Source organism: Mobula birostris, chromosome 7 (assembly GCF_030028105.1).
Source record: "Mobula birostris isolate sMobBir1 chromosome 7, sMobBir1.hap1, whole genome shotgun sequence".
Lineage (NCBI taxonomy): Eukaryota > Metazoa > Chordata > Chondrichthyes > Myliobatiformes > Myliobatidae > Mobula > Mobula birostris.
In genome coordinates, this window is record NC_092376.1 from 121,498,625 (window position 1) to 121,525,652 (window position 27,028).

The 27,028-nt window shown below is 39.2% G+C and overlaps 1 protein-coding gene across 4 annotated transcripts in view; it reads left to right on the forward strand.

The window, feature by feature from the left end:
* Window positions 1-26,714, forward strand: part of ttc1 (tetratricopeptide repeat domain 1) — a 73,151-nt gene extending 46,437 nt beyond the window's left edge. For 2 of the 4 annotated variants that reach the window (XM_072263683.1, XM_072263684.1), the window contains exons 7-8: window positions 2,496-2,550; window positions 8,163-9,582. In XM_072263683.1, coding sequence (XP_072119784.1) covers window positions 2,496-2,550; window positions 8,163-8,299 — 192 coding nt within the window. In that variant the 3' untranslated portion in view covers window positions 8,300-9,582. Of the gene's footprint in view, window positions 1-2,495; window positions 2,551-8,162; window positions 9,583-26,620 lie in introns of those variants that run through there. The other 2 variants (XM_072263685.1, XR_011886617.1) reach the window with 2 other exon arrangements.
* Window positions 26,715-27,028: the final 314 nt, after the last annotated feature.

The window sequence follows — 27,028 nt, forward strand, 5'->3', positions numbered from 1 at the left end:
TTTGCTTGATAGCTTTGCTCTGAACTGGAATGAAGAAACAGTCTATTAAAAGCTTTACAGTTTTAAATAATTAAAAAAGTTTCTGTATAAAACCTAATCTTTCCACAAGCTAGTCTAATTTAGAACAAGTGTACAAAACAAAATTTTAAGGAACCAGATTTTACTTGGAGTCATAGAGGACTGCAGAACAGGCCCTTCAGCCCATCGAGTTCATGCCAGCTTGGTTTTCTACCTAGACCCATCTTACCTGCACCGAGTTATAGCCCTGTATATCTCTCCCATTCATATACTTGTCTAAACTTATCTTAAATGTTAAGTTGAACCCACACCACCTCTGAATGAAAAAGATCCCCCCTCAGATTCCCCTTAGACATTTCACCTTTCACCCTGAACCTATTCTAGTGTCACCCAACCTGAGGGGGAAAAGCCTTAATGCATTCACCCTACTGACACCCCTCATGATTTTGTATACTTATGTAAGATTTCTCCTCATTGTCTGTGCTCCAGGGAATAAAGTCCTCATCTATCTTATGTAAATTTTCTCTTACTCTTTCAAGTTTACTGATTCCTGTAGGTAGGTGACAAGAACTGCATATAATACTCCAAGTTTGGCCTCACCAACATTTTATACAATTTAACATAACATCCCAACACCTGTATTCAATGCCAAATGCTCTCTTTATGACACTGTCTACTTGTGACAAACAAGGGAAAATCTGCAGATGCTGGAGATCCAAGCAACGCACACAAAATGCTGGAGGAACTCAGCAGGCCAGGCAGCATCTATGGAAAAGAATACAGTTGATGTTTCGAGCGGAGACTCTTCAGCAGGTACTTTTTCCATAGATGCTGCCTAGCCTGCTGAGTTCCTCCTGCAATTTGTGTGTGTTGCCTGTCTACCTGTGATGCCACTTTCAAAGAAATTAAGGATCTGTATTCTCAGGTCCCTTTGTTCAACCACACACTTCACCTGCCATTCACTGCACAAGTCTTACCTGGTTTGTCCTCCCAATGTGTGCAACACCTCACATTGCATTAAATCCCACCTACCATTTTTCAGCCCATTTTCCCAACCAGTCCAGATGATTTTGAAAGCTTTAATAGCCTACCTTGTGGCCTATTTTTTTCCATATCTTGGTGTCATCCATAAATTTACTCATAATATTTAAACCATTAATATAGCAGACAAAACAGCACTATGTCCTGCAACTATCCCTATGCCACAACACTAGTTACAGGCTCCCAGTCAGAAAGACGATTATCTAATGCCACTCTCTGGCTTCTGCTAAGTCAGTGTTGAATCCAATTGACAATTTCAATCTGAATGCTAAGCAACTTAGTCTTCTGGACCAGCCTCCCATGTGGGACTTCGTCAAAGGCCTTGTTAAAGACCATGTAGATAATGCCCACTGACTTCCCTTCATCAGCCTCCTTGGTAACCTCTTCAAAAACTCTACAAGATTGGTTAGACATGACCTGCCATAAAAAAGCCATGTTGACTAACCCTAATCAGGCCCTGTCTATCTAAATTATTGTATTGATTACCTTCCAATATTTTACCCATGATTGATTTCAGGCTCATCAGGTTATATTTTCCTGGCTAATTCTTGGAGCCTCTCTTAAACAACAGAACAACATGTGTTTGTTGCATGAAAACAAACCAATCACAATTGGATGAGCAGTGAGAAGTCTAGATGTCTAGACTAGTCCACGTCACTTGTTTTTTTTTTTTGTGGCTTCAGTTAGACATCAGATCCTAATCTGAATAATTTATAAGAATTTAAAAGCAGAACAATTCTTCTGATTTGACATCACAATCCAATTAGCAAAATGAAGGAAGGTGTCATCAACAGTGCTACCAAATAGCAAATAACAGTAATTGTTCACTGATGGTCATTTTCATCGGGTCCGCTCGGCTCCAGACCATATCATTTGTCTTGGCATAGACCAAGACTTGAATTCTAAATATGAGATGAGAGTGACTATCTGAGGGATAATAAACAACCTGCTGATTTGATAATGCTTACCACTCTGAAACATTCATTTCATCTACTACCGATGTATGCAACTAAGAGTACTGAGTTAGTTGCCCAGGCAATTTACTCAGCACCTACCAAACTTGTGATCGCACCCCCTACCCCCACCTTCACCTCCAAGAAGGATACCCTAGTTGCAGGCTGCACTTGAAGTCATCATCACTGTTTCTTCGTTGCTGTTTGTGACTCATAAAACCTGGAAACGCTAACTTTATACCTGCATGAGAATATCAGAACAGCTGTCATTCAAATGGTGGCTTACCACCACCTGTTTCTCAAGGTTAGTTAATGGTACCAAGTGAAAATAAAAGATCGATTATTTCGAGAATCTGGCAATTAAGGTATATTTGTTCATATCACCTACTTTATTATTATTGTGGTAAATATCATTTATATTTGAATGGTTGTTAGGAGTTCATGTTATTTGCTAACTTTAGCTCTTGTTCATTTCCTCCATAGAGATTACCGCAACAAATCGAAGAAAGAAATGAGAAGATGAAAGAAGAGATGCTAGGTATGTATCTTTATCATGTCCCAATACCTCTAATGATAATTTTCAGCTAAAACTAATATTATGTAAAAGTATTTTACATAAATGATTTTTCAAGTCAATAAATTGTTACAGGGAAATGGAAACATAGCACTTTGAATTAAGGTTGTAGCCCATATACAATTTGTGGGTTGTAAATCTTTTATATAATACTTCTGCATGTTTCAAAAAGTGGATGCTCACTCAAGAAAATTAAATACTGACTTTATCTTTGTAAAACAACTTGTCAAGTTTGAGGTCTGAAATTGACTGCATGACGTAGCTCTTACTATCTCTGCTTCTTTATCACTGCTGAACATGCCAGTACAAATAAAATGCAATTTTTGGCTTGTCAAGCCTTCTCTTATGAGTCAGAACTGTCGTCCAGCTGAATGGGACTGCCCTTTCTTAGTTTTGCTCTTAGCTGATCATAGTCAGAATAATTCCTGCATTGCTTTTGTTCCCTCCTCCTACTGTGCTTTCAAATTCATCTGAAAATCTGTGTTTGACTTTTTTTTCACAGTCTCCTTCTCTTTTAAGCAATTCCTTTTGAGATTATTACATAAAAACATCACCACTTCCAACTATATGCCAACAACACCTGTCACCGCTTCTATGATGCCATTCTAGTTCCTTAATATCCTCCCCTGAATTAATTTTGAAAGCCATTGCTTTGCTTCCTTGCCATAAACTTCATTTTCTCATCGTAATTTGTGTCCTATTGCCAATATCTCAGCAAACTCACATCCCATTTAACCTAAACTGAGTTTTCAATCCCATATTTAACACTATAGCAGTTTCACACACAAAATGCTGGAGGAACTCTGCAGGTCAGGCAGCATCTGTGGGAATGAATAACAGTTGATTTTTTTGGGCTGAGACTCTTCTTCAGGACTGGAAAGGAAGGGGTAAGATGCCAGAATGAAAAGGTGGGGGGGTGGGGATGGGGGTTAGCTAGAAGGTGATAGGTGGGTAGGAAAGATAAAGGGCTAGAGAGTAAGGAATCTGATAGGAGAGGAGAGTGGACCATAGGAGAAAGGGAATGAGGAGGGGACCCAGGGGGAGGTGATACGTAGTTGAGAAGAGATAAGAGGCCAGAGTGGGGAATAGAAGAAGCAGGAAGGGGGCGAGGGAAACATTTTTTTAACCTGAAAGAGAAATCTATATACATGGTATCAGGTTGGAGGCTAAGCAGACAGGAAATAAGGTGTTGCTCCTCCCCCTGAGGGTGGCCTCATCGTGGCACAAGAGGAGCCCATGAAATAGCCATCTGTTTTTATTGCCAAGGCGCTTTTAACTTTCACCTTCCATCCTCATCTGATGCAAAAGTGTATATTTCCTGAAATCCAACCTGCATTATTGTCTCTGTCTTCTGAGGCTGGTATTAATTAGGTCTCACATGAAATGCACAGTTTGTGCTGTTAGGTGCATTTAAAGATTGTGCATTTGATCCATGATATCAGATGAGTGAGCAGATCATAGCCAAGCAACACACATCAAAGTTGCTGGTGAACGCAGCAGGCCAGGCAGCATCTCTAGGAAGAGGTATAGTCGACGTTTCAGGCTGAGACCCTTCGTCAGGACTAACTGAAGGAAGAGTTAATAAGAGATTTGAGAGGGGGAAGGGGGAGATCCAAAATGATAGGAGAAGACAGGAGAGGGAGGGATGGAGCCAAGAGCTGGACAGGTGATTGGCACAGGGGATATGAGAGGATCATGGGACAGGAGGTCCAGGGAGAAAGACAAGGGCGGGGGGAACCCAGAGGGTGGGCAAGGGGTATAGTCAGAGGGACAGAGGGAGAAAAAGGAGAGAGAGAAAGAATATGTGTATATAAATAAATAACGGATGGGGTAGGAGGGGGAGGTGGGGAATTAGCGGAATTTAGAGAAGTCAATGTTCATGCCAAGGTAGTTTTTGTGAAACAACATCTGATCAATCTCTTACAGAAAAGAAGTGAGAAATAATAAATCCCAAGGGTTCCAAGTTCTAATCACCATTCCAAACCAGTGGATAGTACTAGTAGTAGAAAATAATGTAAATGTTCATCAGCCTAAGCAGCTTCTATAGAGAGAAATAATTAGAAGATATGTTTTGGAGGTTAATATTCCAGTAGCACATTGCACTAGTGTCCTTCACTTGCCTTATCATGATATTAGATAACAGTCACAGTTCTGTCAACATTTGAGTCCTTGAATTATTAGTAAAGCCCATCTTCCCTATCTGAATTAACATTTAGATAATCAATCTGCTTTAATCATAATTTCCTAGCAGCCATTTGGTAGTGGTATTGGGAAAATATTTGAAGCTTTGAGTCATGCAATTTAAAATTGATGGAATGGAAGAAATTATTTTGCAACAAACTACAAAAAAAAAGGAAAGCTGTGTCTTATTTGATTTAATACCTAACCAACAGGTGCATTTATCTCCAAAATGCACCTGGAATAATATATTTTGTCATTGGTTCCACTCACTAATCAAATAAAATCGTTGATTTCAGAAAAATGTTTCAAAGGTTAGTTTATGGTATGATTTGGCTAAATGGCAACTTTATTTTCGGTAAGTGTCATGGTTTAGAGTTCCCAAAGCATGTTTTCTTTTCAAGGATGGAATTTGTTTTTTTGAAGTTTACATTGGTTCATTTAAATACACAGTGCACATTAAGGTACTTGCATTTGTGATGTTATGGAAGGTGTAATCTCTTTTTAGTTCAGGAAAACAAATAGTTTGTAGTTGTCATGTACGTGCTTTCAAGGATGCCACCATAGTTTTGCATGGTTTTAGTTGCTTTATTTAAATTTGTTTTGATTATTGGAGGAATACCTGTGTGAGAGTTTGTTTCATTAACTAAAATTAGTTCAGTTTTTGTGTACTAATAGTGTTGTATAATGAAAGAGAGAAGAATATTATTTTACCATGTTAACAGACATTTTGTCCTTTTAAAAAAAATGTTTTTTGTGTTTCTGCACATCCAGAGTGGAGGTATTCCACTGTCTGGTATTATTTGGGGAAAAGGTGGGGTCACAGGGCAGAGTAGATCAGAGAGGGGGAAAATGTACATAATGGATCAAAAAACAGATCACTTGTTGGGGCTATAAAGGCAATCAAATAATAGGAAGGATACAGTAGAACAGATTTGCAAGAGCTGTAGATTATTGATAATGAAGAAGTTCAATTACCCGATCATGAATTGGTTGAGGCAAAAGGCTGTCTTCATCAAACTTTATCAAGATACAGGACATTACAAGAGATACAGTAAACAAGAACAGTATTGTGATACTGGGTGACCTAAAATAAAAGTCAATGAGCATTTTGGATTGCTGTAGCAATTGAGAATCACAATATAATTACCCTTGAATGTGGGAGGAAGAATACAAATATTGAAACCAGGTCCACAAAAAAAGGGAAAGTCAATTTAGAAGTACTTCAGAAGAATACCAGGAGTGCTTTGGACAAACAAAGAATAATATTTGAGGGTTGGCATGCTTTAGCTTTTGGGGAATTCACTGTTTTGATGTGAGGCCATGTGCACCAGTGGATATGGGTCTGTACAGTTAAGTTTGTGCATGTGACCATTGAAAAGGTGTTTCATAATGGAGTAAAAATAGAACAGTTATTTTCAAGAATTGAAGGTTATAATCAAAGTGAACACATTTATGGTGATTGACATGAGCTGACATGAGAAAAGTCTTTCATGACTATCAAATCTTAGTACAGTAGCTTTTGAAAAGCCTGTGGGGTATCAGGAATTGTAACAGTGTGGATACAACTTCAGTTTGGGATTTAGAGAAGAACTTACTGCGACTGACTTAGATTTGAGGATGAAAGATGCAATTTTGAAATTTACTAACAGTGCAGAACTTGGAATTGTACTGAAACATGGGGAAGATGGTTAAAGGCATGATGTGCATGGACTGGCGATACAGTAGCTGAGGTGCAACACAGAATTTAATACATTGTAGTGGAAATAAGGAAGAGAGAAAATAAGTTAAATAATGCAGTTTTAAATCGGATATAAGTGAGATGCCAGAAGTGTTTATGTACAAATGTTTGAGGATAGTAGGATTTGAGCAAGCAGATAATGGAGCACAAGGAGTCTTAGGTTTTGTGAGTAAATGCACAGAATGCAGAAGCATGGAATCTATGCTAAATCTATGTAAAATTCTGGTTGTGGCATGAGTAGACGAAAGACTTCTAGCACTACATTCAGAAAGGATTTGGGTGGTTTTTGGGAATGTTCATTAGAGGTTTATTAGGGAAGTATCAGGGATGAGGAAATAGTTATTTTGAGATGCTGACTTTGTAATCCTTTTGACAGTATGTCTAATAAAGGTACTTAATCTCATAGAAGAGTTAGTTTAAAAAAAGTAACCTGTTTCTAATGGTTTAAGAATGAAGAACAAAAGACAGCATGAGGAAATGCAATTCCATACTCAGTAGTTAGAACACAGAATGGATATCGTACTTCAACAAGAGTGGAGGCCTTGGGCTGGCTGATTTAAGTTGTGCTGTATACACTCGAGAGTTTTATGATCAATTTGCAGAGTGGCTCATCTAGGTAGCTAATACTTTAACACTGTTGCTTGTCCATTGATATGCCTTCAACTCATGAAGAAAACAATCATGTTTATACTTAAAGTGCATAAAGTTTACAACCTCTGTTAAACATATTTAACAAAGGAATGCAAGAAGAGATATGAAAGATTTAAAATTAATTTTCTGAAGAAAAGAACGTTTCTGTGGCCTGTCTTCAAGTCTTATTTGCTTTTCACCAGTCCAGTCATTGTGGAAAATTGGCTCATGAATGCTCACAGTACTTTCAGGGCCCTAACCAAATGTGATTTGCCATGTATTCTCCAAGATGTTGCAAACCTGCACCTTCTGCGACCTAGAAGGGGATTTACTATGTACTCACATTTCCTGGCAAGAATGCCTAGGAAAGGACACAAAATTAGTCAGAGGCAGAACCATGGTCGTTTCAACTCAGGTGTCATGAGAAGTTACTTTGACTGAGAAGACTGATTGTTTATTCTCATAATTTTGGAATATATCTGATATCTTTCGGGTTTGTATGAATTCCTTCGGTTATGCTGAGATTGCAAAATATTGAATTGCGAAGGATCAGGATATCAAATGGAGCAGCTTTTAGTTTTCCACATTACGTGGAGTTCTGCATTCATCTGAAAGTTCCTAACAGTTTTGTTGCCAATTCAGCTGCAAATTCCAGAATGATAGCTTCTATGTGCAAACTGTTTCATAGTTTTTAAGCTCTGTTGCTTGCCTGTTTCCACTTACTAGCATGATGTAAATCGATTGCACAAAACCTTAGTAGGTAATCAACCTTTTATGGAACTTTGGTCCAGTGCATTACTTCCTTTTGTACTGCTCAGCATCTTCTCAAGATGATTATGTACTTCTGGACAATTTGTTGCAGAATGACTCTGTAGCAGTGAAACCTTGTTTATTGACAATGGAATGATTTGTTCATGCATTTGTGCAGCTTTCAAAGAAATAAGTTCTTGTTTTAATTGTCTGCAGGCTAAATCCTTTCATGTTAACTTGAAGAATCACGCTACAGATTATTTTCTTTTTATTGTAGGCAAGCTGAAAGATCTTGGCAACATGGTTCTGCGACCTTTTGGCCTGTCCACTGACAACTTCCTGTTACAGAAGGATCCAAACTCCGGCTCGTACTCTATCAACTTTGTGCAAAACCCAAATAACAATAATAGATAATACTTATTACTGGAAATAGTTCGGTTTAAGAGTGTGCTTGACCAAAATGTAGTTGTACAATTATAAAATGCAGCTTTCCCAGCAAACAAATTTGTTCCAATTATTGCTGCATTTTTTGCAGGTATTTCAAGTTTTAAGACACTTGATTTGAGCTGCTTGGAAGTAAAGGCAACAGTTGAAGCTGTAAGCTTTTTATCATTATAATTGGATAAGTATTAATCCAAGTATGATTTTGTTTTGGTGTTTGGAAAGATATTTCTTCATTTTCATTAAATGCAGATAAGAATTGCCATGTAAGGTTTTTGTTTGTTGTCTGCAAACTACTGATGGGATGTTTAGTTATGTACTGTTGATCATGCTGTATATCTTAATAAGTTTACTGCCTTATTTTCTGTGGACTCCCGAAAAAAAAACAAAATAAAGTTAGAATATACATTGGTATGTTTCCTTCTAGTAAAATAGCGATGCACTCAGATGCAACAGCTTCTACGGGGTTAATCAGAGATGTCATTGTCTTTTTTTATGATCACAAGACCCTGCCGGACATTAAAAATTGAAAGTACTGCAAGTCTTCTCCATTAGTGAGTTGTTCATCGGCTGAGAAACTGGAGATCTGGGTGGTGTGGACTGCGATGCTGCCTTTGACAGGCATCAGTACGCAAAGGAGGTGCGCAATCTAACAGCAAGTGATCGTCCTAGTCACCTTTCTTGTGATTGCAAGGCCCTTGGACATTGGTGGTGTGAATTGCTGCGAGTCCAGTTCATTGGTTTATTGGTGAACAGCGTGGGCAGATGGCGGGGAAGCTGTGTGGCCTCAGTTGTAGCAGGGGCTAGCCCTCAGGCCGTGGGTGTTGTCTGCTTGCCGTGGGAGTTGGGTGCTCCACTGAACTACCGGCGACAGTGTGCTGAGATATCCACAATGGAATCAGAGCTGCTGCCCCCACTGTTTGCTCAGCATAAGAAAAGCTTTATTATGTTTGACTGTAGACTGCTGCAGCATTCATTGACTCAGGGACTTGCACGACTTTTTTGTGCGACTGTATTTTACTGCTTTCTTTTATGTGCTTGTGATTGTTTATGTGCTTGCTATCTGGCATGTGCAAAATGTACCTTGCGCTGTGTATGACTGTTGGTACTGTGCTTTGCACCTTGGCCCCAGTGTAACGCTGTTTCGTTCGGCTATAACCATTGGCATTAATGTATGGTTGAAAAACATTTAAATTTGAACTTCAAAGAACTTGCTGGAAATAAAAAAGATTTAATGCGTACTTCATTTTGATAAAACTTGCAGTGCTTCAGTATGCAAGTAGAAGTTACTTATCTGTGCCTAAGGAGGACAGCTAGCTTTCTTATCCAAACAATTTTTTGAAAGAGCATGGATAATGTTATAAAGCAATGCACAATAACCATCCAGCTGGCTCAACAGATCCACACTATTGTGTTTAAGCTATATCTCTACTTCTTTCCAGTCTTGCTCATTTTTATCTGGCGTTGGCCTAATTGCATCTGTTCTGCTCACTTCAGTTATTCTTTTTGATAGAAGTTCCACAAAATTTACCCAAATAAAATCATTGTCTTTACATTTGTGTATCAAATTGACTCACATTCTAACAGACCTCATGAAGGAAATCATTTGGTGCATCAAATCCATACTGGCTCTGTGCATTCCCATCAACTATATTTCCTTGTAAACTACTCACTCTTGTTGAATCATTAATAGCCACCGATTCTCCTGTCAGCCACTTACACCCTGGATGAGTTTCAGTAGCCAATTACTGTGACCACCAGTGGATCTATGGGTGTGGGAGGAAGCCTACATCTTCACAGGGAGAATGTGCAAACCCTACATAGATGGCAGCAGAGTTCAGAATTGAACTCAGATTGCTGGAGCTGTAAGCCAGTTGCAGTACCTACAGTGCTACTCTGCCATCCAGAGAACTATCAGTTCTTACCTTAGCCTTTTTGTTTTTGAACACAGAGCTTTATTTCTCATTCTTTCTTTTACAGTTACGACAACTTTGTTTTGAAATCATTGTAGTGGATCATCTTTACACCTTATCTACCACCTGTCTATCTCCTTAATATACAATGCCTTGTAAAAGTATTCAGCCCCCAACCCTTTGTTCACATAAATGAGTATTACAACCAAGGATTTTGATCAATTTAACTGAGAATTTTTATTTGTGCATTGCACACTTCCTTTGTTTTTCACAGTAGAGCCTTAAAAAAAATTATAAAGCGTGAAAAACTAAAAATTCAAAAACTGACAAGTTTTCATCCCCCTTTTCTCAGTACTTAGTTGAATCACCTCTCACAGCTATTACAGCCAGTAATCTTTTTGGATAACTTCTTTGTTAGCTTTGCACAATGTGATGGAGTGAGATTTGCCCTTTCCTCCTTGCAAAATTGCTCAAATTGTGCCAGGATAGTTGGGGAGCAGCGATGGACAGCAATCTTGAGGTCTTGTCAGAGATATTCAATTGGGTTAACGTCAGGATTCTGACTGGACCATTCAAGGACATCAATTTTCTTCATTTAAAGCCACTCCATAGTTGCTCTGGCAGTGTGCTTTGGGTCGTTGTCCTGCTGAAAAATGAACTTCCTCCCCAGTTTAAGCTTTCTTAATTCCAGGAATATCTCTGTTTTTAGCAGCATTCATCTTCCCATCAATCCTGACTGGATTTCCAGACCCTGCTGCTGAAAATCATCCCTATAGCATGCTAATTTACAGTTGGGATGGTGTTATCTGGCTGTTGCACAGTATGAGATTTACACCACATTGTTGAGGCCAAAAGGTTCCACATTAGTCTCATCTCACCACAAGACCTTCTTCCACATCTTTACAGTATCTTACAAGTGACACTTTGCGAAGTCTTTATGAGCAAGGATTTTTTTTTTCAGCTAAGGCTTCTTCCTTGCCACTCTTCCATGTATACCCTTTTTGGACAATGTGTTAGAGATTGTGGAGCCATGAACTTCATCTATTACAGCAGCTGACTTCTGTAGCTCACTGCTGTCACAGTAGCCTCTCTTACAAGTGTCATTCTTCTCTGGTGACTGTTTTGAGGGGCAGCCTGACCTAAGCAGTGTGGCTGTGGTTTCATATTTTTTACACTTTTTCATGATGGACTGCTCTGACCTCCAAGGTATGCTCAGTGCCTTTGAGATGGTCTTGTACTTTTTCCCAGATCTGTGCTTTGTTGTTATAATTTCCCTGACTTACCTTGAATGCTCTTGTCTTCATTTTGGTTTGGTTGGTTGAAAATCTACCATACTGTTGGGGGGGGGGGGGGTGGTAAGTTGGTAAAGGTAATTCTGTATATTGCACCTGAGGAAGGTTAGGGTAGTAATTACAAAGGGATGAGTACATTTTCAGCTTCAAGTGTTTGGTTTCTAATTGTTAGTAAATTGTTGACAGGGTTTGGAATTTTTCTTTTGCTTTGACATGATGCACAATGTTTTGTAGATTAGCTAGAAAATCCTACTTCAATATAGTTTACATTTAGAAAAGGTGAAAATAGTTGTGGGGACTGAATACTTTTTCAAGGCACAGCACAGTGATCAGAATAATCGATAGTTGTGGTCTAACCAATGTGCTACAAAGATTTTGCACAGCTTCATTGCTGTACGATTCTACTGCTTTTGAAATGAAGTCAAAGGCTTTTATTTATGTCCTATTTTAATGATTTTCCATTTTATAACAACAGATCCTTTCATTCTGTACCTCATTTAGAAACATGGACTGAGTTTATAGCCTTTCCTATTTGAATCATTAAAATGTGAAAACTGACATATACACAAGCTCATTTGCCAATTATGTGCTCATGCTGCAAGGCTGTTGCTGATTTCCTGTGCAGTAGTTTCCTACAGTTCTCTATATTAAACCAAATACACTACTCTTCCCACCCATCAATACTTAAAGTCTATTGTGTAAATTATAATGAACAATAATTCCAGCAGCAATAGCTGTGGAACACCACATCTCACCTCTTTATACCAGTCTGAGTAATCACTTTCAGTCCCTGGAAACTCAATCTATTGCTTTGCTTTACATTCTGCTACATTATACCCTGTTTCTGTGTGCTGATCTTTTTTTTCTCAATTGTACTATGTATTTCAGAAATGCACATTTTAGAAATCTAACTATATTGGCTTCTCTGTCACCCTTGCACTTAACTGATGACTTAAAATAACATTGGGCAACAAAGATTTTGCTTCCTGAATAGTGTATGTTATGAATTTTGGGCTGCTGATCATGAGAATCCCCATGAAATTTCCCTATAATGCACCTTTTTTTTGAAAATGTTTACATTTGTTATTTCTATTCATAATTCAAGTCAATTAAAATATTGCCCACAATGTAATCTGATGTAATTCTATTTTGTCCAGGCACGCTTAGGCAGGATGGATGACGCATAGTGGGACAGGTTTTAGAAAGGTTATAAAAGCATCACACACAGGTATATCAGCTTGCATTCCTGTTGCACATATTCTATGCGCATAGCATATTGTGTGTGCTCATTATAATAAAGTAATTGTATTTTCAGGAGTATTTGTGATAGCAAAATGTTTCACAAATGTAATGGCTGTGATGAGTGTTTGCTTAAATCTCAAAGACGAAGAATGCCTCCTCTTATTAAGAAAGCCCATAAGCTCTACTTTGGGTGTAAAATTGGCGACCAAGACAAAGCCTGGGCTCCTCACATTTGTTGCGCAATATGCACTGTCGATCTTAGCGGGTACTTGGAGGTCAATGCTGTCATTGTCCCAGTGATATGGTGAGAGCAAAAGGATCATATGACAGACTGCTACTTCTGTCTGACCAGTGTGTCTGGTTTCTCTGCTAAAAACAAGAAATCTATTGAATATCCCAATCTCTCTTCAGCTATGAGACCTGTGCCACATGACAATCGTCTTCCAGTATCGAAGCTACAAGTGACATTCAGTCTAGCGGAGGCAGATGAAAATGCCATGATACACAAGCCAGGAACAGAAAACAACACTGATACTGATACAAATTTTGAACCCTTTATGTTAAATGAGTGTCACCTGCTAACTCAATCTGAGTAAAAGCACCTGGTCAGAGATTTGCATTTGTCAAAGGCAAAAGCAGAATTACTGGGTTCAAGACTGCAAGGATGGAATCTGCTGCCACCATTTACACAAATTTCCATGAAGGATTTCGATATTTGAGACAGATGTTTCCCAGAATAACTGATGCCAAGATTAAAGAAGGCATTTTTGTTGGTCCACGAATCAAACAGGTCTTCAATGACAGGCAATTCAAAGAACTTCTAGTGAGCCCGGAGAAAATCACATGGAAGGCATTCAAGGAATTTGTTGAAAATTTTCTTGCCAACTGCACAGCAACAAACTTATATGCATCTGGTTGACAGCATGCTGCAAGTACATAAAATCATGAAGTGCCGCATGTAACTGAAGATTTGTTTTCTGCATTCCCATTTAGACTTCTTCCCTGCAAATCTTGAAGCTATCAGTGACCAGCATGGTGAAAGATTTCACCAGGACATTGCAGTCATGGAGAAACAGTATCAGGGCAAATGGAATCCATCAATGCTGGCTGATTATTGTTGGACACCAAGTACAAACAAAAATCATCAACAATGTTTTTAGCTTATTTGAACTATTGCAAATCAGCAGCACCATTATGCAATTAAATGCATTGTATTCAATAAAAGTTAATTTCCTGTTTCTCCACATTCCTACGTGATACAAGTAGTCCAAAATTATATTTGTGTTCAGCTTCAAGTGCTCTATCATAACCACAAAGAATCTCTGAGGATGCAACACTTTTGGGGGGAAAATTGCTATCCAGTGTTATATAAGTGAAATTTTACAAACTCTATTCACTGGCATCCAACTCCAGCCTTCTCCCTGACCATTGAGTAAAGCTGAGCCTGACTGACTGCAAACTTGTTGTACTAAACATAGACGAGCCAAGTATCAGCTAGATTTCCAAGGCCTCTGTAATATTGTAAGGCTGCAACTAAATAGCAGCTATCAACCTTAAGCCTTTCCTAGTTTGGTTGGCAGTGAGATGATGATGATGATTGTAGAAATTATGACTTTAATTCGGGGGCTAGAAATTGTGTCATGTCAAAGTGTGCTTATAACTAATCATGTACAGCAGCCCAATCAATGATTAGTTCTATTGTGCATGGACCCCAGAGATTGTTCACTGTAAAATGTATTGCCCATCTTGTGTGCAAAAAGACCTTTCTCCAGCTTACTCCATCACTGCGGGGAAATAAGGCAGGTCAGATTTATGAATTTGGTGGGGCAAGAGAGGGATGGGGAAGGTTGATAGATAAGTTGGAAGAATGGAAGTGGGGAGAAGGAAGGGAGGAAGCTATCTGCTTGGGGAATGAAGATTTTAGACTCACCAAGGTTGGAGAAGTTCTGAAAGAGACATTGAGAAAGGGTTAAATTCAGAAATTAAACCTCGCCAGCCTATTGACATATCTAGTGCTGGAATCCATGATCTTGTATTTGGTTAGATAGATTCATTGAAGTACTTGTTTTCATGATGAAAACCTGCCTTTGAATGAAAATCCACATGAAACACCTCACTTATACAACTGAATTTTTGGGAATTGTGTCTTAGTGTGCGTAAGTGTTCAGCATGTGACATTATTTCTAGGATAGTATTTCTTACATCTATGAAGTTCACATCACTCTCCAGTAGTCTGAAGTGTTGACCGTGAATAACAGAGGAAAATTAGTCTTCTGCATTGCGAATGACCATTGTCATTAACTCAGATATTCTCACTGATATCTGGCTTCTCACTAACTACAACAAAACAGAATGAAGATAGTGTTACCAGTATCTGGGAAAGTGACTGTCATCACAAAACAATATTGAATCCTTCACACGAGATTCTGCAGATGCTGGAAATCCAGAGTAGCATACAAATGCTGGAGGAACTCAGCAGGTCACACAGCATCTATGGAAAGGAATAGAGTTGATGTTTCATGAATTAGTTAGTGATTTTTTCTACTTGAAGTTATATAAGACGTTGGTGAGGCCAAATTTGGAGTATTGTGTGCAGTTTTAGTCCTCCCCCCACAAGAAAGATGTAAATAAGATTGAAAGAATACTGAGAAAATTTACAATGATGTTACCAGGTGTGGAGGAACTGAGTTATAAGGAAAGATTGAATAGGTTAGGACCTTATCCCTTGGAACATAAAAGATTGAGAGATTTGATAGAGGTATACAGAATTATGAGGAGTATAGATAGAGTAAATGCAAGCAGGCTTTTCCCACTGTGGTTGGGTAGGACTACAACAAGAAGTCATGGGTTAAGGGTGAAAGGTGAAAAGTAAACAGGAACATGAGGGGAAACTAGTTCACTCAGGGTTAAGAGAGTGTGGAACGAGCTGCCAGCGCAAGTGGTGCATGCAAGCTCAATTTAATCATTTAAGGGTAGTTTGGATAGGTACAGGGATGGTAGGAGTATGGAGGGCTACGATTCCGGGTGCGGGTCGATGGGAGTAGGCAGTTTAGGTAGTTCAGTGTGGACTTGATAGGCCAGTAGGCCTATTTCTGTGCTGTACTTTTCTGTGACTATTCTGTCTTGAGCTATTTCTCCTATCACGCACTGTTGCACAGTAATGAACTGTATGAGACAGGAGGCAGTACTAAAAGCCTGGGACTTGTCATGTACAGTGGTACCTTGCACTGGAAATTGCTTTGGGATGGGGAAGGACTGGAACCCTCCAGCTCAAGTTCTGTCTGCTGCATAGATTTAAGGGATTGTCATAATTTCTCATATTCTTTTCAAAGAGACATGCTTTTTCAAGAAGCCTTTAAAATAAATTTCAGTTACTGAAAGCACTGTAAAACATAGGAGTCACATTGATCCAATTCACTTTATACCTAAGTAAGTTGTTGTTAGCAGTATGTTGCTTAAAATTTCTAAGCGAAGCCATTGCCTTCTATTATTTTAGCTGTTAAAGGCCTGCAGAAGCTACATTGGACATGAAGACATTTAAGTGTGCAGTGAATAAGACCAGTAGTTAATATGAGAACTCGGCTAACTTGTGCATTTGAACATCTGAATGATTAGCCATTGTAGAAGGAAACAACCATGTTTTTTTTTCTGTATCTTTCCATTCTCAAGACAAGTAAGGCAGCACCCATGATTTTTTAATGTTTTGTATTTAACATTTTTATATCGTCAAATATATTTGTCGTATTTGAGAACTACTTAAGTTGCTAAATTACTCTTTTTTTTTAGGTTAGAGCATGTGTTAGTGTCACTGAATGTCCAGAATAAAACAGTTTTATTGATTTCTGCCTTTTTGTTTAATACATTAATGTACTGCAATGCAAGTTCTACAGGATATAAAAGACAAACCATTTTAGAATAGGATGCTCACAACAATAAGTTGGATAGTAAATGGAACATAAATGATAAAATGTGAAGCTGGATGAGATTGCAGAGGCTATTAAAGGATTTGGGAGGTTGGATTTATAATTTAGGTGTTGCTACTCTTGAGCCAGTATATGTAGATGATTAAGCACAAGGCAAATCAATAGACCTTTATGGTATGTTTATCAGAATTTGGATGATCACCAATTTGCACAGTATAAAAGATTAAATGCTTGCCTTCAAGGGTGTTGAAATTGGTCTTTTCTAACAATAGTAAAGGCATGGTTATGGATTTAGCAGAGGATGTAGAAAGTGATTCTTCCTTAAAGTACTGTTTGCAATTTTAAAGCATTATTAAGATGGCTAAAATATTTCAAGAAGTTCTGACAACACTTTTGAACAAAGATTGATGCAAAACTACAGAATGAGGTATTTAGTCAACAGTACAATTTTAGTGTGGGAGGCTTGAACTGGAAAGAGCTGACAAGGACTTGTGGGATTGTGGGAAGGTTACAAACATAGGGAAGGGAGAATCTGCTGAGAAATTTCAGAAGATTGGTGAGAATTTTATAATTTGGATGTTGCTTCTTCAGGTGTTAATATAGGTCAGCAAGTACAGAGACAAATGAATAGACTGTGGTGTGAGTTATGTACGTCAGAATTAGGTTTGTTACTGCTGTATTATATGTTGTCCTTCTGCAGCAGTACAGTGTAAAGATGTAACTATAAAATTACCAACTAAATAAAAACTGCAGAAAAAAGGCATAATAAGGTAGTGTTCATGGACCATTCAGAGATCCAATGGCAGAGGGAAAGAAGCTGTTTCTGGTTAATCACCAAGTGCCAAAATAGTGGAGGCTAAATGGAGCAAAGACTTGTGACAGAAAACATGTGTAGGCAGGGATAACATTGGACAATGTTATGGAGGTGTGAGTAGGCAGTCATGATGGTATCTTTTTCATGTATTGAATACATCACTGAAGACAAGAGCTACATTTTATATTCATTTCTGATTGCCCTTAAGGTGGTGCAAAACTCACCCAGTTTCTGCACATGCCTAGTTATGCATTACGTGCACTTGGACACGAGTGTACATGCCTGGGCACTTTTATCGGTTACTGCATCAGAAACACTTATGCAACCCACAGTCTTGCTTTTCCAATGCAATTCATCATTTTGTTGAAATTGAATTAGGACTGCTTCTTGTAACAGCCTGCCAACATGATGATTGACAGTAGATGAAGTCAGTGCAGAGTGTTGAATTGGCTGGAGCTTGGCATCTGTAATGGAACTGCAGGAGGAAATTGAGATGCATTGTCTGTTTTGTGTGCCTAGCTGAAGGTGATCAAGAATACTTTAAATCTTGCTCCTTTCATATGCTGAACTGTGCTGTTACAAATGTGAATGCTCGTGGAGTCTCTGCTCTTGACAGTTGTTTAATTGTTCCTGACTATTTTCACCTAGATGTGACTGTAATGTCTTGGATTGATTCATCATTGAAATTGTTCATCTCCCTGGGAATATTATGCTGGTTAGCACGCATGTCCTCTGGAAGCTTCAGGAAGTTGAAACTCATTTTTCAGTAGGTCTGTTGCTGTTCCAGAATGCCCAAGTTCTTTAAGTTCACTCTTCTTTAACTAGGGATCAATTCTTTGGCTGATTGATGAGGAAATGTATAATTTCCCAAGCCATTTCATGGGGTTACAGATATTTGTACAGTACAGTTCCTTTGCTGATGATTGATGCATAGTACATCACGTGTATTTTGAATATAGCCACATTCCATGTTGCCCCACCTAAGCTGGAGGGTGTCCGCAGTGAGAAGATAGAAATTTCTGTCCGTGACAATGATGCAGCTGTGCCTCCCACTATAGGGTAGCATGTAAAATGTCCTTTCCTGCTCAGATGCTGTGCCAGTCATTGACAATTTATTACAGCAACTAGATAGATCAGCCTGCATGTCTATAGGACAGAGAGATTAGTCGCTTTGTGATTAACAGTCCTTAGAAGGAACCAACCATTTGTCTTTCAGGGGATAATGACCCCCTTCTATCTCATTTTACAACACTGCAACCAGACTAACCTTGGTTTTAATTACAGGCGATGCTTTCTCGCTTTGTGTTTGTGTCTGTGACTCATCCTCCATCTACTGCTAACTTCCCATAGTCTGTCTTTTGACAGTTCTATTAACCTTTATTAGTTCAACTGTTATTACAAAATTCCATTCTATTATTCAGTTCACAACAGTCAGTATGATCATTGTATGACAGACAATAGGAAAATTCAGTATGTTGGCATAAACTGTCAAAGAAAATTATTGGGATAGATGAAAGGAAATTTTACTAGAGTCTAACCTAAGTATCTCATTTTGACACAAAGTCGGTTTTGCTTGATGTTGTCATGGAAATAAACTATCAGCAATTTTGGCTGATCTGCTAATTGTCACAGCTGCTGTAACCCACATGACATGAAACTCTCTTGGATTCAATTGGAAAAAAATGCACAAAAATTATGCTTTTTTTTCCAGTGTCTACCTTGAGCCAATTTATTTCCCTACTACTTTAGAACATGATGAGCAAGCTTTGTACTACAGGAGCAAGTTCCAGTATTTCAATTTTAATACTTCATTGTCAAGCAGGTTATATTTGAAGACATTAAATGGTATATTTTCTTACTCACAAATTTGAGATTTCTTGTGAACCTCTCCTTGCGTCAAATCCCACTTCGCCCCTCTAATTAGTTCTGTTTTTAGATTCAGCTGTAAATTCTCAAAAGTGGTGAATTTTCTGACTACTGTAATACCACCTTGTTTACAGTCATGAAATTTCATAGGTTCATATGAATATGTCTTCCACAAACTTTGTACTGTATTATTACACAAACTGATTTTAAATACATAGCTGGGCTTTTCTGGGCGGCACAGTCACAATCAAATTGGCGCAGAAGGCCTCACGCAGGTTGGGGAGTGAAAGATTTAAATAAAGGAGCTTTTGTGGGATTTCAGCTCTTATTGGTGGTGCAGTTGGCCTCACACATTAAGCAAGGGCAGATAAAAATAAGACAGGGACAAGTGAAGTCGTTATTGTTGAAGTGGCCATTGTGTGAGAGGACCAATGTTAGAGAGGAGAGGCTTTGGCAAGAAAAGGTTTGGTGAGGTACATATTTGGTAAGTTTTCTTCTTCATTCTTCATCTGCTGTGCATCGTTAGAGCAGTGAGAATGGCTCCGGGAGCTGTGTCGTGTTCTTTGTGTAAAGTGGGGATTCTGGGAGATGGCCAGCCTCCGGGATAACCTCACCTGCACCAGGTGCACCAAGCTGCAGCACCTCAGCGAACATGTTAAGGAACTGGAGCTGCAGCTCAATGACCTTCGGCTCATTCGGGGAAATTGAGGAGATGATAGATAGGAGCTATAGGGAGGTAATCACTCCTAAATTGCAAGAGGCAGGAAAATAGGTGACTGTCGGGAGAGTGAAGGGAAATGGCCAGCCAATACAGAGTACCCCTGTGGCTGTTCCCTCAACAATAAGTATACCATTATTGATACTGTTGAGGGGGACAACCTGCGGGGGAGGGGGGTTGCGGGAGAGCTGCAGCGACTGTGTCTCTGGCACTGTGGCTCAGAAGGGAAGGTGGAAGAGAGGACTGCAGCAGTGATAAGGGATTCCATTGCTAGAGTAGACAGGAAATTCTCTGGACGTGATAGAGACACACAGATGGTAGGCAGCCTCTCAGGTGCCAGGGTCAGGGATGTCTCAGATCGGGTCCATGGTATTCTAAAGGGAGAGGGTGAGCAGTCAGAAATCTTGCTGCATATGGATACTGATGACAAAGGTAGGAAAAGTGAGGAGGTCCTGAAAAGAAGCTTTAGGGAGCTAGGTAGAAAGCTGAAAAGCAGGACCTCCAGGGTAGTAATCTCTGGATTGCTATCTGTGCCACATGCCAGTGAGAGTAAGAATAGAATGATTTGGCAAATGAATGTGTAGCTGAGAAACTGTGTAGGGGGCAGGGTTTCAAATTTCTGAATCATTGGGATCTCTTCTGGGGATGGTATGACCTGTACAAAAGGGACAGATTACACCTGAACCCAAGGGGGACCAATATCGTTGCAGGTAGGTTTGCTAGAGCTGTAGGAGAGGGTTTAAACTAACTTGGCAGGGGAATGGGAACCAGAGTGACAGGACTGTTGGTTTACAAGCTGGGACAGGTTGTGATCGTCAGGAAGGACAGGCAGAATATAGGACAAAATTGCAATCAATGGAATGAGTTGCAGTGTAAAAGAGGGACAGAACTGAAAAGTTTGATGGATATGGGACTGAAGATGTTAAATTTGAATGCATGCAGTATATGGAATAAGGTAGATGATCTTACATTCACAGAGATTGGCAGGTTATGACGTTGTAAGTATTATTAAGTTGTGGCTGAAAGAAGATTATAATTGGGAACTTACCATCCAAGGGTACACATTATATCAGAAGGACAGGCAGATAGAGTGGAGGTGGTGGGCTCTGTTGGTAAAAAAAAAATTAAATCAAACCTGAGAGAGGTGACATAGGATCAGCAGATGTAGAAACCTTCTGGGTAGAGATAAGAAACTGCAAGGGTGAAAAAGACTAGTGGGAGTTATAAACAGAGGTCCGAACAGTAGCCAGGATGTGGGCTACAAATTACAATGGGGGATAGAAAAATTATGTGAAAAGGGCAACATTATGATAGTCATGGGGGATTTCAATATGCAAGTAGACTGGGAAAATCAGATTCTTGCTGGCCCCTAAGAGAGAGAGTCTATAGAATGCCTATAAGATGACCTTTTAGAGCAGCTTGTGATTGAGCCCACTAGGGGATCAGCTACTCTGGATTGGGTGTTGCGTAATGAATCAGATTTGATTTGGGAGCTTAAGATAAAGGAACCCTTAAGAGACAGTGATCATAATATGATAAATTCACCCCGCAATTTGAGAAGGAGAAGCTAAAGTCGGGTATGTCAGTATTACTGTGGAGTAAAGAGAATTACAGGGTCATGAGAGAGGAGCTAGCCAGAATTGATTGAAAGGGGATACCAGCAGGGATAACGGCAGAGCAACAAAGGCTGAAGTTTCTGGAAGCAATTCGGAAGGCGCAAGCTGGATACATCCTACAGAAGAAGAAATATTCTAAAGACAGGGTGATGCACCCATGGCTGATGACAATAGTCAAAGCCAACATAAAAGCAAAAGAGAGGGCATATAATAGAAGATTAATTAGTGGGAAGCTAGAGGATTGGGAAGTTTTTATAAACAAACAGAAGGCAACTAAAAAAGCCATACGAAGGAAAAAATGAAATATGAAGATAAGCTAGCCAACAATATCAAAGAGGATAACAAAAGTTTCTTTCAGATATATAAAGAGAAAGAGAGGTGAGAATAGATATAGAACACTGGAAAATGATGCTGGAGTGGTATTTAATGGGGTACAAGTAAATAGCGGATGAACTGAATGAGTATTTTGCATCTGTCTTCACTGTGGAAGACACTAGGCAGTATGCCAGAAGTTTGAAAGTGTCAGGGAGCAGAAGTGAGTGCAGTTGCTATTACTAGGGGGAAGGTACTTGAGAAACCAAAAGTCTGAATTTAGATAAATCACCTAGATCATATGGACTATACCCCAGGATTCTGAAAGATGTATCTAAAGATATTGTGGAAGCATTAGTAATGATCTTTCAAGAATCGCTAGATTTGGGAATGGTTCCAGAGGACTGGAAAATTGCAAAGGTCACCCTACTCTTCATGAGGGAGGAAGGCTGAAGAAAGGAAATTATAGGCATATTAGCCTGACTTCAGTGGTTGGGAAGATGTGGAATTGATTGTCAAAGATATGGGTTCGGGGTGCTTTGAGGCACATGATAAAATAGGTCAAAGTCAGCATGATTTTTCTTAAGGGAAAATCTTGCCTGACAAATAGCAGTATCAGTGGATGTTGTTTACTTAGATTTTCAGAAGGCCTTTGACAAGGTGTTGCACATGATACTGCTTAACAATATAAGAGCCCATGGTAATACAGAAAAGATACTCGCATGGATAGAGCATTGGCTGATTGGCAGGAGGCAGAAAATGGGAATAAAGAGAGCCTTTTCTGATTGGCTGCCAGTGACTAGTGTTGTTCTGCAGGAGTCAGTGTTGGGACTGCTTTTTAAATTGTATGTCAATGATTTGAATGATGGAATTGATGGCTTTGTGGTCAAGTTTGTGAATGATATGAAGATAGGTAGAGGGCAGATGCTACTGAGGAAGCAGGAAGTCTGCAGAAGGCCTTGTACAGATTAGGAGAATGGGCAAAGAAACTGAAAGTGGAACACAGTTTCAGGAAGTGTATGGTCATGCACTTCGGTAGAAGGAATAAAAGCACAGACTATTTTCTAAATGGGTAGGAAGTTCAAATCTTCAAGGTACAAAGAGACTTGGGGGTCCTTGTGCAGATTCCCTGCAGGTTGAGCCTGTGGTGAGGAAGGCAAGTGTGATGTTAGCATTCGAGAGGACTAGAATATAAAAGCAAGAATGTAAAGCTAAGGCTTTATAAGGCACCGTTGAGGCCTCACTTTAAGTATTTTGAGCAGATTTTGGCCCCTTATTTCAGAAAGGTTGTGCTAACATTGGAGAGGGTTAAGAGGAAGTTTATGTGAATGTTTCCTGGAATGATTGATGACTCCTGGCCTTTACTCATTGGAATTTAGAAGAATGGGGTGAGGGGTGGGGGAAAGTCTCATCGAAACCTATCAAATGTTGAAAAGCCTAGATCAAGTGGATGTGGAGAAGATGTTTCCTATGGTGGGGAGGTCTAGGACCAGGGGGCACAGGCTCTGAATGGAGTGATGTCCATTTAAAACAGAGATGAGTAGGAATTTCTTCAGGCAAATCATTTCCACAATCGGCTGTGGAGGATAGGTCATTGGTTGTGTTCAAGGTGGAGTTTGATAGGATCTTGATTAGCCAGGGCATTAAAGGTTATGGGCAGAAGGCAGGAGAATGGGATTGAGAGGGAAATGGATCAGCCATGATGAAATGGTGGAGCATTCTTTATGGGCTGAATGGCCTAATTCTACTCCTATGTCTTATGGTCTTATATTTTAGGACTGGTGCATTAAAAACTAGTGCATCATAGGCATAGTCTGCTTACCTCACTGTAAAATTAGTTTCAATTCTAAAAAAAATTGTTTGGGTTTATAAAGATAAGATGTGAAAAAGGGCCCAATTACCCTTTGGTTTGTAGCAATCTTCAAGTACCCAATTTTACACCAGCCCCACCCTAATCTGTTTTACTCTCCACCCATTTCCATTATTCACTCCCATATTCTACTGTACACTTGCGCAGAAGGGATAACGTGGCAGTTATTTCACCTACCAGCCAGTGTGTTTCTGGGATGTAAGGAGAAATCACAGCATCACAAGGAAATCTGTAAAGCATATGTAAACTCCACTTGGACTGTGCGATGTTGGCTTTACTTGTGGCCTGCCAAGATAACTATTTCCTCAACAGTTCTTTGAGGTTTCTGATGGCTATCGAATATGAGACTTGATCATCTGAGCAAAGAAAAATATATTTTCATGACTCTTATCAAACACAGGCATGTCATTGTTGAGGAAAGGAACATATGAGCGAGCATTCCTCTGCTGAATTCATTAATCCCTCCCAGAAATATTTCGCTCTTAGTATCTAAGTTTTTATACCATCAGCTGGCCTTCATCATTACGATTGAACTATGTTTTATGCTTTGCACTCAAACCCACTAAGAAGGTTCAGGATTTTTTGTAGAATCATTTCATTCGGAAGAAAGGAACCTTTTTTCTTTCAGTAAACTTTCATACCAGATCACATGGATGAAAAAAATAATCACTTGAGAACTGGAATATCCAGGCCCTGAAAATGAAGCAAGCTGAAAACACTGTTTCTATTACTGAATAATATTTATTTTATCTAAATAAATATTAGTCAGTAAATACTAACAAGCTGTTGGGAGATTTTTAAGGATCAAGGAACCTGAATATTGAAAAGTGGTAACTGTAGAGTTGTTGATGATAAGTGGCTGGAGAGGAGACACGCTTGTCCTGAGGTTGATATGCATCTCCACAATTTTGAGGCCATTCAGCTCCAAGTTGTTATGATTGCACCAGCACACCAGCTTGCTTACTTCCTGTGGAACTTGGAAAAATTGCCTCTGGTGATTAGTCCAATGACAGTTGGCAAACTTTATCAGTTTAACAGATGGATTTGGTGTCTCCAGTCATGCATTTGATTAAATGGATAGGGTTACTAATACTGGGAATGTGTGCTTAGGAACAAAGATGAAAACAATCCATGATGATTTAAAAGGGAAGTGACTAAATAAAACAATCTAGGTATGCAATGATGGAGCAGAGAAATTGAGGGAACGACGTATTTGGACAATTAGCAGTTGGGCAGTAAGGAACTTTGCCAGTTTTACAGTTCTACATAGACAGTAAGTAGCATCTACAGAAAAAAGTAATTTTTCATATTTTCTAAGTGTCCTTGGGAAAAGTTATTACTCTTGTGTTTAAAATGTGCCAGATTAACAGAATTAAACTTTAAAATGACTCAACCTGTTTCGTTAACCTTACTGACCATTTCAAATAAAAATATTGCATTAAAAAAATAAGAATATCGTATACAATGTTTCTAATGCTCTACAGGACATACATTGGAATCTGATGTACCATGCACACTATATTTTATCTTTTTATTTTATATTAATTTACAGGTACTGTAGTTAAAAGAAGTTGATTTTTATTTGTCCCTTTATTTTGCTGGCTATTAATCCATTTGAACCACTTCCCTCCCTTGATGTCTGTCATTAATTGTAAGAGAGGGCAACTGCACTTTCACTTTCAAATGATTAGCATCAGTCTTAAAATCTGCATTGATGCCTCCAGCAGAACTAAGTTGATGTTGTTAAACACGAGAAAATCTGCAGATGCTGGAAATTCAAGCAACGCACAAAATGCTGGTAGAACACAGCAGGCCAGGCAGCATTTAGAGGAAGAGGTACAGTCGATTTTATTTATTAACTGGGCTTGTACTCGTTGGAATTTAGAAGATTGAGGGGGGATCTGATTGAAACGTATAAAATCCTAAAGGGATTGGACAGGCTAGATGCAGGAAGATTGTTCCCGATGTTGGGGAAGTCCAGAACAAGGGGTCACAGTTTGAGGATAAAGGGGAAGCCTTTTAGGACCGAGATTAGGAAAAACTTCTTCACACACAGAGTGGTGAATCTGTGGAATTCTCTGCCACAGGAAACAGTTGAGGCCAGTTCATTGGCTATATTTAAGAGGGAGTTAGATATGGCCCTTGTGGCTACGGGGATCAGGGGGTATGGAGGGAAGGCTGGGGTGGGGTTCTGAGTTGGATGATCAGCCATGATCATAATAAATGGCGGTGCAGGCTCAAAGGGCCGAATGGCCTACTCCTGCACCTATTTTCTATGTTTCTATGTTTCTATTTATTATTCCCCCACCCCTTTTTTGCTCTCTCTCTTTCCCTCTCACAATCACTCCTTGCCTGCTCTCCATCTTCCTCTGGTGCTCCCCTCCCCCTTTCTTTCTCCTGTGTCTCCTGCTTTGTTTCCCTTTAGCCAATCAACTTCCCAGCTCTTGGCTTCATCCCTCTCCCTCCTGTCTTCTCCTATCATTTCGGATCTCCCCCTCCCCCTCCCACTTTCAAATCTCTTACTATCTCTTCTTTCAGTTAGTCCTGACGAAGGGCCTTGGCCCGAAACGTCAACTGTACTTCTTCCTATAGATGCTGCCTGGCCTGCTGTGTTCTACCAGCATTTTATGTGTGTTGCTTGATGTTGTTAAACTTACCTTTCAATTAACAATTATATTTGCAACTAATTTTAAAGACATAAGATTCATTGGAAATACCTTTTACTCAGGCTGCTAACCAAAATGAAGAAAAATATCAAAGTAGCTCTCCTACAGAAGAAAAGGGACAGCAGACAGAAACCAGTAAATAACAATATGTAGCCGGTGAATTCCAATGAATGCAGCTTAGCAGGTAGGCATACTTACCATTTCCACTGTGTTTTCATAATTTGTATGTACATTTATACTTAAAACTTCAAAGTGAATTTATCATCAAAGTATATATATGTTACCATATACAACCCTGAGATTTATTTTCTTGCTAGCATTCACAGTAAATACAAGAAACGCAATAGGATCAATGAAAGACTGCACCCGACAGTACTTACAACTAGTGTGCAAAAGTCAACAAACTGAGCAAGTATAAAAAGAAAGAAATAATAATAAATAAGCAACAAGCATTGAGAGCATGAGTTGAA